Consider the following 13,097-nt stretch of genomic DNA (forward strand, 5'->3'; position numbering starts at 1 on the left):
ATTTTGATTTTTGGTAAATAATTTTGTCTTCATTTCCTGCTTTTTCGAATTTTCACTCGTTTTTTTGGTGTTTTTTCCTCATCAAAGTGATATTATTTTTGGATAATTATTATGGTAGTTGAATATTTTTGTTTTTAAGCTGGTGTTACTTTAATATATGAAGAGAAGCCCAACTATTTGTCGGTTGGGTCTGGTCTGGGAAGCTATTGCAACTTGGGTTTGGTATTTTAGCCTAGCTTATAATTATTTGGCTCAGTATTTTTGTGTAGGAAAATTTATTGGATTCTCTTTGCAAGGAACCCATCAGTCTTTGATAAGAAAAGTAACTTCAACCCATTAGTCCTGTTCGAAAACGAAAAAATAACTCCAACTCGTTAGTCCACTCCTCATGTAAGAGATCTAACATAACGCACGCCCTATCATCAAGCGGTACAACGTTTGTCAATCAACTTTAACTCATATGGCATATTTTTCTTTCCTCACTTCATAGATCTAGGATTCAAATTTTAGAGATTGTAATTGAAAAAAATTTGATAAATATGTAAAGAGTGTGTGAATGTATTATGTACTTAAAATTGGGATTATCTAATTTATTGGATTACTTAGAATTTAAAATTATCCAATCCACGAATAAAAAAAAAAAACAGAATAAATATTCGATTCCGATCTCATAAAACTCAAACAAATATTTTTGTCAAACGATACTAATTTTTTATAAATTTAATGTTGATTTAATTTTTTATTAGTCATTAAATCCATGATGATAAAAAATTACTATTTACTCAACTAACATTCATGACACTGCTTTGATTTGATCTATCAACTTAGGGTATACATTATTTTTATTTTGAAGACACACTAAGGTTTTCTAAAAATATAAAGTTGGGCGATGCAATGGATGGGATAAAGATGGATGATATGCAGTTTCTATGCCTCAGATCATGTGACGTACCGTATATGATAAGAAGTTAAGAACCAACACCTAACTCGGATTTAAGATAAGATCACATGCCAACCAGTTCTTTCTTGTATCAGTTTCTTACTCAAAAAATGCCACAATCTGAATAATAGAAAGCCATGCTAATTTAGAAGAGCGCAAAATCAACCAAGAGTATCATCATTTAGGGTAGAGGTAAAATAAATCAACCAAACAAGTACCTTCAATATAGTTGTCCTCCTTCTTTTCTATAATTGTTTATATAATATTTGAGAAACTAAAAAAAAAATGAATAAAATATATTTTTTATTTCTAAGATTTGTAATTTTTTTTAAATATTCCTAATTTTTAATTTTATTCAATTTTGTCTTTAATATTTTTGATTTATTCAATTTTATCTTTAACATTTTCGATTTGTTTCAAAATTATCTCTATATATTTTCAATTTTATTCCCAACATCTCAGATGGAATTAACATCCAAAAATAATTTTAATACAAATCAAAAATATTAGAGACAAAATTAAATACAATTAAATGTTAAAAATATTTTTTAAAAAAATACAAACGTTAAAAACAAAAAAATATACCTTACTCAAAAAATATTAATCACTTAATATTTGTTTAAAACTTAAATTTTAACTTAAATCTAATAACCTATAATAAAATCTGTTCATTTAACCTTGTATTTTTGGACTTCATCTATTCATTTTACTTGAAAAAAAAAACCCTAGTCTATTCTTACACGGCCTTGATTAAAATTTTTATAATATTGTTGAATTACTAATAATCCTGATTGTTTTATATTTAATTTTCTATTTCATTTAAAAAAATACAAAAAATAAAACAAGAATTAAATTAAAAAATTTAAAATTGTTTTTTTTATAAAATTCTAAAAACAGAAAAATGTTAAAAGTAAAAACTACTTCAGACTATAACTGAGATATTAATCTTTCAATATAATGAACTTAAATAAGAAGTCAACTTTTTCAAACTAATTTTTGAAATTCTTTCTTAATCACAAATTCTAAATCCTACATTTTAACTTCAAATCCTCATCATAAATCTCAGTTATTTAAAAAAAAAAAAGAAAAGAAAAAAGTAAAAAAAAAAATACCATAATAAAAAATTGTCTAATATAATTAATTGAAAAATAATTTCTATACTTCTAAATTCTAATAAAAAACGGGGCGAAGTAGTCAAGTGTGCCTTTTGCATCGTCATCTGCTGCTTCTTCTTCTTCTTCTTCTTCACAGAGACTACAACACTTCAAATACATGCACACTCTTCTCTGAACTGTAATCATCATCACCATGAAGATAATGGTAGCCATAAAACGCGTAATCGATTACGCCGTCAAGATCAGAGTCAAACCCGACAAGGTAACCACGAAACCAACCTCAATTCTTTTATATATACGACCACCCTTTTTCTGGAGCTTCCAAAGTCGGGAAGGTGATCTAAAAACGACACCGTTTTTGGCAGAGTGGGGTGGTGACGCAGAACGTGAAGATGTCGATGAACCCATTCTGCGAGATAGCGCTGGAAGAGGCGCTGCGAATGAGAGAGAGTGGGTTGGCGTCTGAGGTTGTGGCAGTGACCATGGGACCCTCTCAGTGCCTTGACACTCTCAGAACTGGTCTCGCCATGGGAGCTGATAGGGGCATCCACGTGGACTCTACTTCTGCTCTTCACCCTCTCCATGTTGCCAAGATCTTGATGAACCTTGTGCAGATTGAGAAACCTTCCCTTATCATTCTTGGCAAACAGGTACTTCTTCTCTTTTTTCTCAGTAGCTTTTCCTCTGCAATTTCACTAATCCAGTAAAATGATTAAGGACCTCACAATTTAGCTACGAGTAATATGAATATCCAAATCAGTCCCCCAAAATTTTAGTCGGACAATTTAATCCTCGATTTTATTTTGTCGGACATATCAATCCAATTCTCATGTCAAATCTTGCTAAAACGTTAGACAATTCAATTCCTGTCATTATTTAATTAAAAATATAACCATCCTTAAAAAATTTTAAAATTCTCATATCAGTTCCTTCATATGAACTGACAATCTCATATGGAGACTAATTTGTCTAAAGAAATAAAAGTTTGAGGACCGATTTGATAATTCAAATTTGTTGAGGATTAAAGTGTTCGACTAAAACTTTCTTAGGGACTGAGTTGGGATATTACTCATTTAGCTACAGAAGAAAACCCCTGAAAGATTGAATTGCTGAAAGTTTAGAACTTTAGTCACAAAAAAGAAAGCCTTTCAATTTTCTATTTTTCTGGAGCTAAGTTGGTGCTTTATGTATTTTGTTGGTGAATTTTAATTGGGTGGTTTGCCGATTTGGCTTCTTTAGTCTATTACATTGTTTGTAATGTTTTTTTCTCCAAGTAGTGATGAGTTTTGTGGTGATTCATGATGTGATTTGATATTTTGGTTTTGTTGATGACAAATCAAAGTGGATTTGATGTTTAGTGCTTAAAATGAAGGGTGTTACTGTTATCTTTCATGATCTAAAAGCAAATTAAGATGTTGTTTTGGCTGTGTTAAGTAATGAATACAAGGTTTTTCTTCCCCCTTTTGTGTATCAAGAAGCACTTTTATTGAGTTTTTGTTCTAGAGTGCTTGGCTAAAGTATAGAATTACTTTTCATTGGCAGCAGAAGTAGAATATTTTCTGTTTGAGAAGAAATTGGGGCTTCTCCCCTAGGAAGCTATAACGGAAAAAAAAATGGATATGTTTTTGTACACATTTGAAAATGATATAATGAGAATATTTGTGATGGTCACAGGCCATTGATGATGATTGCAACCAAACAGGGCAGATGGTAGCAGGACTCCTCAACTGGCCTCAAGGGACTTTTGCTTCAAAGGTTAGTCCGTCATCCAATCATCCATGTCTTCTATAAACTTAGTCATTGTGCATTCGCTTCACTATTATTATCTATGACATGTATTGGTTCTGTTGGTTCAATGTTAGCATGGTGTAAATCAATTAACTTTTGGTTCTCTCTAAAACACAAAGCAGATTTTTTTTTTTGTGACTATGCTGATTTTGCCTCTGCATATCATTGTGCATGCATCCTTGGTTTTGGCTTATCAGGACGGAACTACTTTGTCATTTGGGAAAATGATTCAACACGAGTCAAACGACAAAGTTCGTTCTTTTTACATTAGACTGGGTAGATAAACTTGACATTTGTACGTTGGTTTGTAAATGAAAAAATATTTAGTAGTTAGAGTTTTGGTTTAGATTTTGGAGCAACCCTTTCTTGTCTCCTAAATAGCTATAGGCAACACCTTCTAAGCTTAAGAATCAAGCATTTGCTCCAACCATGTGGTGGGGATTTCCAAAGGACAAATCAAACATGAGTCAGATTGGAAAGAAAGAATACACTCATGGAACTATGAAATCTCTTATAGATGTATGTGTGTGTCTATGTGTATGCTTTATACCATAGGGAATTGTTTGTAATTGCTAAGCTATATGTGTGACGTTGGTGACTTTAGGAATATGCTCTTTTGAAAAGTATTCTACTGCATTTGATTACGCTTCTTGTTTATCCTTTCTATATTGTTGATGCTACTTTTCTTTGTTAGATAAGACCTTGTTTGATCATCATTTCATGTCAATTTTTATTTTGAAACTTCAATGTGCTTCAGACTTCAGATTTTGCCATTATTGCATCTTCTCCATCTAACTATGACTCATAGTTTGATGAAGTCTATGACCTAAGAAATTACTGATCTAGTTGATGATTTAGGTTGCTGCTTCTCGAGTGAATCACTTGGCTGTCCAGGTGTTATATGCTTCATCTGCTAAATCTGAACCCGGGGCAATTTTATTTTGCAGTATGATTTTTTCACTGTTAATTAAGTAGTACTATGCGGCAGACATAGAGAAGAAACCCTGGAAACTGCTATTCAGTTATAATAATTTGTTTTAGGCTAAAGTATAAGTATTTGCACCTTTTCTCTTCGGGGTCTGTTTGATGCTTAATTATTAACTTATTTGTTTTAATTAACTTAACTAAATCCTGGCTTTCCAGTAGGTTGTCCTTGATAAAGAGAAAGAGGAAGTTACAGTGGATAGAGAGGTTGATGATGGAATCGAGACTGTGCAGTTGAAATTACCAGCAGTAATAACGTAAGTTGCACCTTCTGTTAAGCATGCTATGTACTCTCTAGATTCTTAAAAGGCTTTGTATTTTTAACTTGCTTTCTCTTGGTCACGTTTTCCACCCTTGGAACAATGAGCTGTGTATTGAACTTAAGGCTCCACTAAAGTTAGGGTAATCAAAAGATTATTTTATTATACAATTACCGCATTCATTGGAACATATTAGTGTCGCATTTGAGATTCAAGTACCAGTATCTTTTGATAAAATGATGGGAGAATGGATGCATCAAAGTTGTACTTATGGCATCTCGGGCATATCTTGTAAATATGTAACAATGGCAACAAAGTCTTTCTTTCAGTAAATTTTTTGTTAGACATATTTCACACAAAAATCACTTGGAGAAATTAGATCATACATTCATACTCAACAATGAAATTTTTGTGAGCCATGTAAGAGAGAATACATGCAAACGTTATGATCCTATAACATTATTTACCTAGAAATTTAACCTCAGATGTGTGCTGTTTTTTCTTGCTTGATGCAGAACTGATCTGAGACTGAACCAACCAAGGTATGCAACACTTCCCAACATCATGAAAGCAAAATCAAAGCCCATAAAGAAGTTCACTCCTCAAGAGTTGAATGTGGAAATCAAATCTGATTTGGAAATTGTGGAAGTCACTGAACCCCCCAAAAGGAAAGCAGGGGTCATGGTCTCTTCTGTTGATGAGCTCATTGACAAACTCAAAAATGAGGCCAAAGTCATTTGATGATTATTATTGTTCTTTCCTTTGCTGCCAAATCATTTACTTCTCACCAAAGTTTTAATTATGTAACAAAATTGTGGCTCATTTTTTTCTATATTATAAATAATTTGGTGATATGTATTAATATTTTAGAGTTATTGTGTTTTACCCTGCTATCGTTCTGACCATTTTTTTGAAAGACACAAGGTGAATGACGTTTTGTGGGTGAATAATAATTTTTATATAAATAAAAATAAAACAGCGTTGACGTTTTGTATTAAAAAAAGAATATTTTTAATTATTATTTTTTTTAATTGGCAAAAAGAAAAATGGCGGTGATGTTTTGTGGCGTCAGAAAAACTCCCACAAAGACTTTAAGCACGATGTTTTGGCCATTTTGGTGAGTTACACCAATTAGTCTCATATTAAAATAAAGTTCCAAGATTGTCATACAAGATCAAATCACACAATAAATAAAATGTTTTTCGTACAAGCTCTTAATATATATCATGAGATATCATGGTATCATGTCATGTCTGGCAATGATTAATTGTTTTTTCACATAAAGATAAACTTGGTATACCATGCGTTAAGATAATAAATAATGATAACTAGCGTTTTAATAATCATTCCTACGAACGTATCAGCTATGGAATTAAATAATTGATAGTTTTTATCTTCATTTGAATTGGTGACTTTGCACAACTTTTGTGCTAACTGATTTGGGAATTTAACAACTACTTACACTAATCACATCGTTTGAAAACAAAAAAGGCTTATAAGAAATATTACAACATAATTTTGGTTGGTGAATGTTGATGTTTAATTGCTCAAAAAAACATGAAAGCATGTGAAAGATAATTTATAGTTTATTTTGTCACATGTTAAAAAACCTGAAGGGAAGTCACAAGGGTCAAAGAAATGGCGTAGCAAAAGCATTTACGATATCTGACCTCCTTGGAATGGTTGGTAACAGATTGATTGAGTTATTCAGCATTTGCCACTTGAGTTTTCTGTCTCCTTGGTTGCTTAATTAGGAGAAGGGATACAAGTATACAACATTGATCATTCTCAAATAAAATAAATGAGACTATTATTGACAGTGATCTTATTGGCTCATGTTTAAACTCTGTTTCTTTGTAATTTATGTAATTTTACAAAAATTAAATTTGAAATTAATTTAAGGTTATATTCATCGTTTAAATAACTTTTTAATTTTAAATTAATAAATTTAACTTTTAGTTATTTTGATGTCTTCGTATAATATAAAATTAGTTTTAATTTTAATATACTATCAACATATAAATTCTTATTTTATTAATCATTAAAAATACTAGATATATATCATGTATAATTTTTTAAGTAATTATCATAAAAGATAAAAGTATATTAAGAATACCTTAAATTTCTTTTATTTAATAAAAAATCATATTAAAATTTCAAAGAAAATTTATTTATACAATAAACATGCATTAAAAAAAATTATAGTGTAACATTTTTATTATTTTTCTATAAATAAATACTCACATATAATTATATTCGTAAAAATAAAATTAATAATTAAGATTACGATTATATTACATATAATTATATTACATATACACTAAAATTAGTCATTAAAATCAGTCAGCAACAGTATAAAATATATATTGAAATATAAAGATATATTAAAAATAAATTAAACCGCATATTTTTATACATAGATACATCAATAACTGATTTTAGTGACTGATTTTAATATAATTTTTGTTAAAATTAATAATTAAAAATCATTTTTGTCAAATTATTTGAGGGTATGTTAAAATGAGGGTTATCTCACCCTTATTATTTTTTTTAAAATAAAGGGGAAAAGTGGATCAAAATCATGATTCTGATTCTGAGAGTGACATAGTTGTATGCTTTGTTCTCTGCAAAATCATCAACCACCTTAGCGTTCTTTTGCTGAAAAACCTTTCTAATCGCATATGGATTTCGATTCCCTCGACGATTTCTTCGATTTCGATGATTTCATCCACCATTCTCCCCCTCCGCCCTCCGATTTCCTGTGGTCCAATCCAAGGTTTCTTGTTTTTTTGGGATTTTATTTTTTTTCAATTTTGCTTCTTTTTCCCCTTCCCTCCTAGCTTCATTTGTTGTTTATCATGATTTATTTATGGTGCTGCTTTTTGAAGCAATTATGCTGTTGCTTTTGTAATTGATGGTGTTTTGTATTCATAATCATGCTTCATCTTCTTCCATATCTGAAATTCAATTGAATATTGAAATTCGCTAATTGCATTGTATTCATTTTTATTACTCATTTAAAATTGAAGTTTTTTCCCCTACTTGTTTATTATGGTGATCAATGCAACTTTAAATTGATGGTTTCATTTCCATTTGTTATTGCGTGTATTTAATTTTGTTATTGGTTTGGCATCATGGATAGCTGACATAACATAACCCTCTGTTTCTGAATTTTGCAGTGTGAGCTCTGAAATTGGCTTTTCAGCAGGTGGTAGTGGTGGCGGTGGTAGTGATGTCTGTCAAGAGAAAACCAAAAAGAGGTATTTTATTTTGTTAATTATGAAGTAATGGACTAAGTGGTATCCGAGAATCTGATAATGGAATTAGTGTTTCTGAAACTGGTTGAAAATATAATGTTGGTTATAGCTAGAAATCAAAGAATATGTGATTTCAATTCATTGACAAGAAAGCCCTGAACTTAAAAGCATGCATGATTAGGGCACAGTAACTTTGTAGTGATGTGCTCTCTCACCAGATTTGGTCGCAGTTTATTTCTAATAGGTTAATTCCCAGTTGTTTTATTAACAAGAACAATATCAGCAACAATAAAACCTTGTCCCACTAAGTGGAGATGACTACATGGACCAAACAATGCTATTGCCTAGTCACGAATCATGTCAACTTTGTCCATTTGCGCTTAGATCTCTTTATTTGAATCTTTTACGGTATATTTTTTGTGTTAAATTTGTTGCAAATATTTTGAAGGAGACATGCTAGTTCATGTTGCAAAGCAGGGACAAAGGCTGGCCGTGAAAAGTTGCGGAGGGAGAGACTCAATGAAAGGCAAGCATGTTTCTAAATACTGAATTTGTTAATCTCATGTCTTAGTCAGTCTTTAAACAAGCTGCATTAAGCTGATGTAATCTATGCTGAATGGCATTTTTCTACTTCTGCATAAAGAACATCCTCTCTACATCTTTCTGTGGTTTTTGTATATACTTACTTAACTATCAGGTTTTTGACATTGATCTATTTATGCTTGTGTTTGGTACACAGGTTTATAAGTTTCAACACTTTTAAGCTAGATTTGTTGATTGTAAAATATTTCATAACTGCCAAGGAGGCCTGGAATTGAGCATCTTTGAGTAAAATTTTATATCAACTTAATGATCAATGTTATATATTGTTTGGCAACTTTCAATTCTTTTTAGCAATTATGAAGAGTTAAGATACATATAAACATTAAAATCTTTGTTTGGTCAGACACCAATTGTACCAAACACATGGTCGGTGTTTTTGTTTAATTTTGCTACTTCCTCTAATGATAATGGGCAATAACTTGGTTTTGCTTATTTCAGGTTTTGTGACTTGAGTGTTGTTTTAGAACCTGGAAGACCTGCGAAAGCTGATAAAATGGCTATACTTGATGATGCTATAAGAGTTTTGAAACAACTAAAAACTGAAGCTGAGGAACTCAAACAAACGAATGAAAAATTGTTAGAAGAAATAAAATGTTCTAAGGTTAGTATTCTTTCAACAGCTTATAATAACTTATATTTCAATGTACTATATCTTAGACAAGTTCATTTTTGATACTGTCCTCTGTCTGTTCTGCTGACAAGGTACTTGATTTTTATTTTGACATAATTTATTTTGACATAATTACCAGAGGTTTAAACCTAGAACTAGATATGATTTTGTGTTCTATAACAGGCTGAGAAAAATGAACTTCGAGAAGAGAAACTTGTTCTAAAAGCAGATAAAGAAAGGATTGAGAGACAGTTGAAAGATTTGCCTGTTCAACCTGCATCTGCAGGGTATATGCCTCCCAATCTAGCTCCTTTCCAAGCAGGGGTCAACAAAGTTGCTGTTTATCCGAACTACGGGTACATGCCAATGTGGCATTATCTTCCTCCATCTACCCGTGATACATCCCATGATCATGAGCTTAGGCCTCCTGCTGCATAATTGCTCTGCACTGCAGTTTGGATGATTTATTCATAAATGCTTCATTTTTTCTTGAGAAGGATTGACATGTAGATATTGTCATTGCTTCTAATTTCCTGTCTATTTACCTTAGCTACCATGCCAACTTACTAAAATTACCTAGAAGTATTCTTTGATGGTAATGACATGAAAACTATTGATGTTCATGTCAAATTTCCTTACCCGTTTCTTCCTTCGTATTGCCTATTTTAGTTTTGTCGTCACAAATTACTTTTGAATTTTTGAAAGGATATTCTCAAAATTCTAGGGTGATACCTTTATGTAATACATATTTTAATTGTGTAAAATGTAAAAATAGAGATTATAAAAATTTTATAATAAGGTTAATTTGAAGCTGATTTTATAGAGTTAAAAATTGAAAATCTTAAATTGTATATATTACACAAACTAAATGTCTTAAATGACTTATTTGATTTACTTTTCCTCCACTTGGATTTGGATTTCTCCTTTTTCAAGTCTAAGGTACTGATTGTAGTCTGCATTCTGGATCTTCACCACTGCAAGGTTTGGTGTTGATATGAATCTTTTGGTCACCTTCTTTACCCCACAACAGCAAGTATAGACCAATGATGACAAAAGTTGCGCCTATGATGCTGGAGAACATGTTGAGTAATCAATTTCCAGAATTATAACCCCGGCATTACACAGATATGTGTGTGTGAAAATGAAGCTATAAAGAAATCGTGTATGTGAAAATGAAAATATAAAGAAATCTTTATATTTTCAAATCCTATAAAGAAATCCTTGTATTTTCAAAGGGTAGTGATGCTCACATTAGTAACTTATCTTAGGGTGTAAAAATGGTAAACTAGGGGAAATATTTGTATGTTGTTCAACTAGAGGAATATTTGATGTAAATAAGGGCAAATTTTAGAGTAAATTAGTGTGTTTTACCTTCTTTTTATGCAAGAGATAGTAAGGATAATACATAATTAGATATATAATACCAACTTCTGCATAATTTTTTCTTTTTTTTTTGAAGTTTTTCGAGGGAAGATGTTCTGAAAACAGATGTTTTATATTTACATTCCTAACAACAACACTTTTATAAGTGTGGGATCTACCTTAGATGGGTTTCATACCCCCATCAAGACAAGTAGTGCATGTTAATTTGGTGAACAATCATGCTAATTTGGTGAACAATCAAGATATAATGAATTACACCCATTTTTCATTTAAAAAATTGAATATTTTTACCCACTAATTACATACTTTTACTTGTTTTGTTTTACTAGATTTGTCTACAATTTATTTATTTATATTACCTGCCGAGGTAAAGTTTCTCACCAAAGACAAAGTATGCTAAAATTGCAGCAAGTATGGTACAAAGGGGCGTAGTCATTGTAACGAAGACTGGCCCCTTTTTCTCAGTGCACCACAGCTGAATGTATATTATCAAACCAGCTATCACAATTCCCTGCCATTTGTGAATGATACTGTTAGAATTTAGAAACACTATTAGAATGTCTTCTATGGTATCTAAATTTTGTTTATAGAATTTAAAAATAAAAAGATGAGTCCCACCTTATTCTATGTCTACTTTTAGGCAAATTAGATACAACTTTCATAGGCACCAAAGAATTTTTCTATTCTCTATATTTATTTGCTTTTTAAGGCAAAGGTTTTGTACTCCTAAAATAGAACTCATTATATCTTACTTACACCATATAATGTGGACCACAGGTCAATGTTGAACCCTATAGTCCAAGCTGAAGGTTTATGCCCTATAATTAAGACTGTGAAAACAGCTGATTGTGCTGCTCCAACAAAGCACATCCATGTAGTAAGGGACAACTGTGCTGGATATCTTTTCAAAGTGGCTGCCTTAAAATTTCATCAATTACATCTTATCAGAATTGAGAAAAACTCTAGTAATTACAATGAGGTTAGAAACAACTATAAGTGTAGAGAAAAACTTATACAAACATTTCTTTTATGGTATAAAAACTGTTTTTTTTTTTACTTCTTATCAATCATTTTTAATATAAAAAATAAGATATACCAAAAAGAATATACACAAAAATAATACATATAATATTCTTCTACAAAAGTTGATTTCCTAATTCACATTTTATTGACCACTATGACAAAGCCATAACTTATTAAAGAGTGCAAAATACAGAATATGAACAATGTTACATGTACACCAAAATTTATTTATGTTTTTATCATTACTTGATTAATAAAGATATTTTTATACATTCTAAACTCTAAACTCAACGCTAAACAATAAATCATAAATCCTAAAATTCTAAATCTAATAGTACAAAAAAATATATTGGCTGTCTCAAAATTTTGACATGTTATATTTTTTTTTATAGAAAAATATTGAAAGGCTAATAAAATTTATTTTTTTGGTCATCATTTAGCCATCAATATTTAAAAATATAGGCTAAAAATATGAGATTTTTTATTTTTATAAATTAAATAAATGTAATAATTATTAAAATAAATAATTTTAAAGATATTTACCGAAATAAATATCCTTCCTTTATCTGGTTTACATTATAAACGTGATAATTTTACATGTATCTCGTTATTTACACAGTAAACGAGATATATGTATTTTTTTAAAAAAATTGAAAATAATAAAAAATATTAATAATATTAATAATTCAAATTTTTGGCATGTAATTAATACATAAAAACTGGTAGCAGAGATTAAAATAAATATGTTTCATCAATTTTAGTCTATTTTAAATGATAAAAATTAATAAATTTACTTAAAAAGTAAAAATCATTAACTGTCCACTATTAATATGATTACCTCTTTTCTAACTACTCACTATTAAAAATATAACCAAAAACAAACCCCGAAGCATTCCTCTTCTTTATATTAGATAGTAAACGTATAAAAAAGTACGTGTGGGAGACCAACACGTCTAATCCCCTCCCCTTCATCCCGGTGATGACTAGAAAGTGAGGGAGACAGGTATCTGCATGATGATTAAGACTAATACGCTTAGTATTATGGATTAAGATGAAAACCTGCATGATATACCAGACAGACCATGAAACACAGCTTATAACTGCAAGAAGAGAACCCTTGAGCCAGTTCTCATG

General features: G+C 30.5%; 3 protein-coding genes across 3 annotated transcripts in view; 2 read left to right on the forward strand and 1 right to left on the reverse strand.

The window, feature by feature from the left end:
- Window positions 1–2,129: 2,129 nt before the first annotated feature.
- LOC107466343 (electron transfer flavoprotein subunit beta, mitochondrial) lies at window positions 2,130–5,956 on the forward strand. Its single transcript, XM_016085313.3, has 5 exons — window positions 2,130–2,317; window positions 2,421–2,705; window positions 3,730–3,810; window positions 4,990–5,084; window positions 5,603–5,956. The coding sequence occupies exons 1-5, from the start codon at window positions 2,249–2,251 to the stop codon at window positions 5,826–5,828; spliced, it is 756 nt and encodes a 251-aa protein (XP_015940799.1). The 5' UTR covers window positions 2,130–2,248; the 3' UTR covers window positions 5,829–5,956.
- Window positions 5,957–7,655: 1,699 nt separating this feature from the next.
- On the forward strand, window positions 7,656–10,180 carry LOC107466344 (transcription factor bHLH104). Its single transcript, XM_016085314.3, has 5 exons — window positions 7,656–7,863; window positions 8,267–8,347; window positions 8,793–8,870; window positions 9,386–9,548; window positions 9,741–10,180. Exons 1-5 carry the CDS (start codon window positions 7,769–7,771, stop codon window positions 9,993–9,995), a joined length of 672 nt encoding a protein of 223 aa, XP_015940800.1. The 5' UTR covers window positions 7,656–7,768; the 3' UTR covers window positions 9,996–10,180.
- A 177-nt stretch (window positions 10,181–10,357) lies between these two features.
- Window positions 10,358–13,097, reverse strand: part of LOC107466321 (WAT1-related protein At5g07050) — a 5,200-nt gene continuing 2,460 nt past the window's right edge. The window contains exons 5-8 of the mRNA XM_016085297.3: window positions 13,023–13,096; window positions 11,697–11,858; window positions 11,300–11,451; window positions 10,358–10,627 (exon numbers count right to left, since the gene is read on the reverse strand). Of these exons, the coding sequence (XP_015940783.1) occupies window positions 10,492–10,627; window positions 11,300–11,451; window positions 11,697–11,858; window positions 13,023–13,096 (524 nt within the window). The 3' untranslated portion in view covers window positions 10,358–10,491. The remainder of the gene's footprint in view (window positions 10,628–11,299; window positions 11,452–11,696; window positions 11,859–13,022; window position 13,097) is intronic.

Source organism: Arachis duranensis, chromosome 9, assembly GCF_000817695.3.
Source record: "Arachis duranensis cultivar V14167 chromosome 9, aradu.V14167.gnm2.J7QH, whole genome shotgun sequence".
NCBI classification, from domain to species: Eukaryota; Viridiplantae; Streptophyta; class Magnoliopsida; order Fabales; family Fabaceae; genus Arachis; species Arachis duranensis.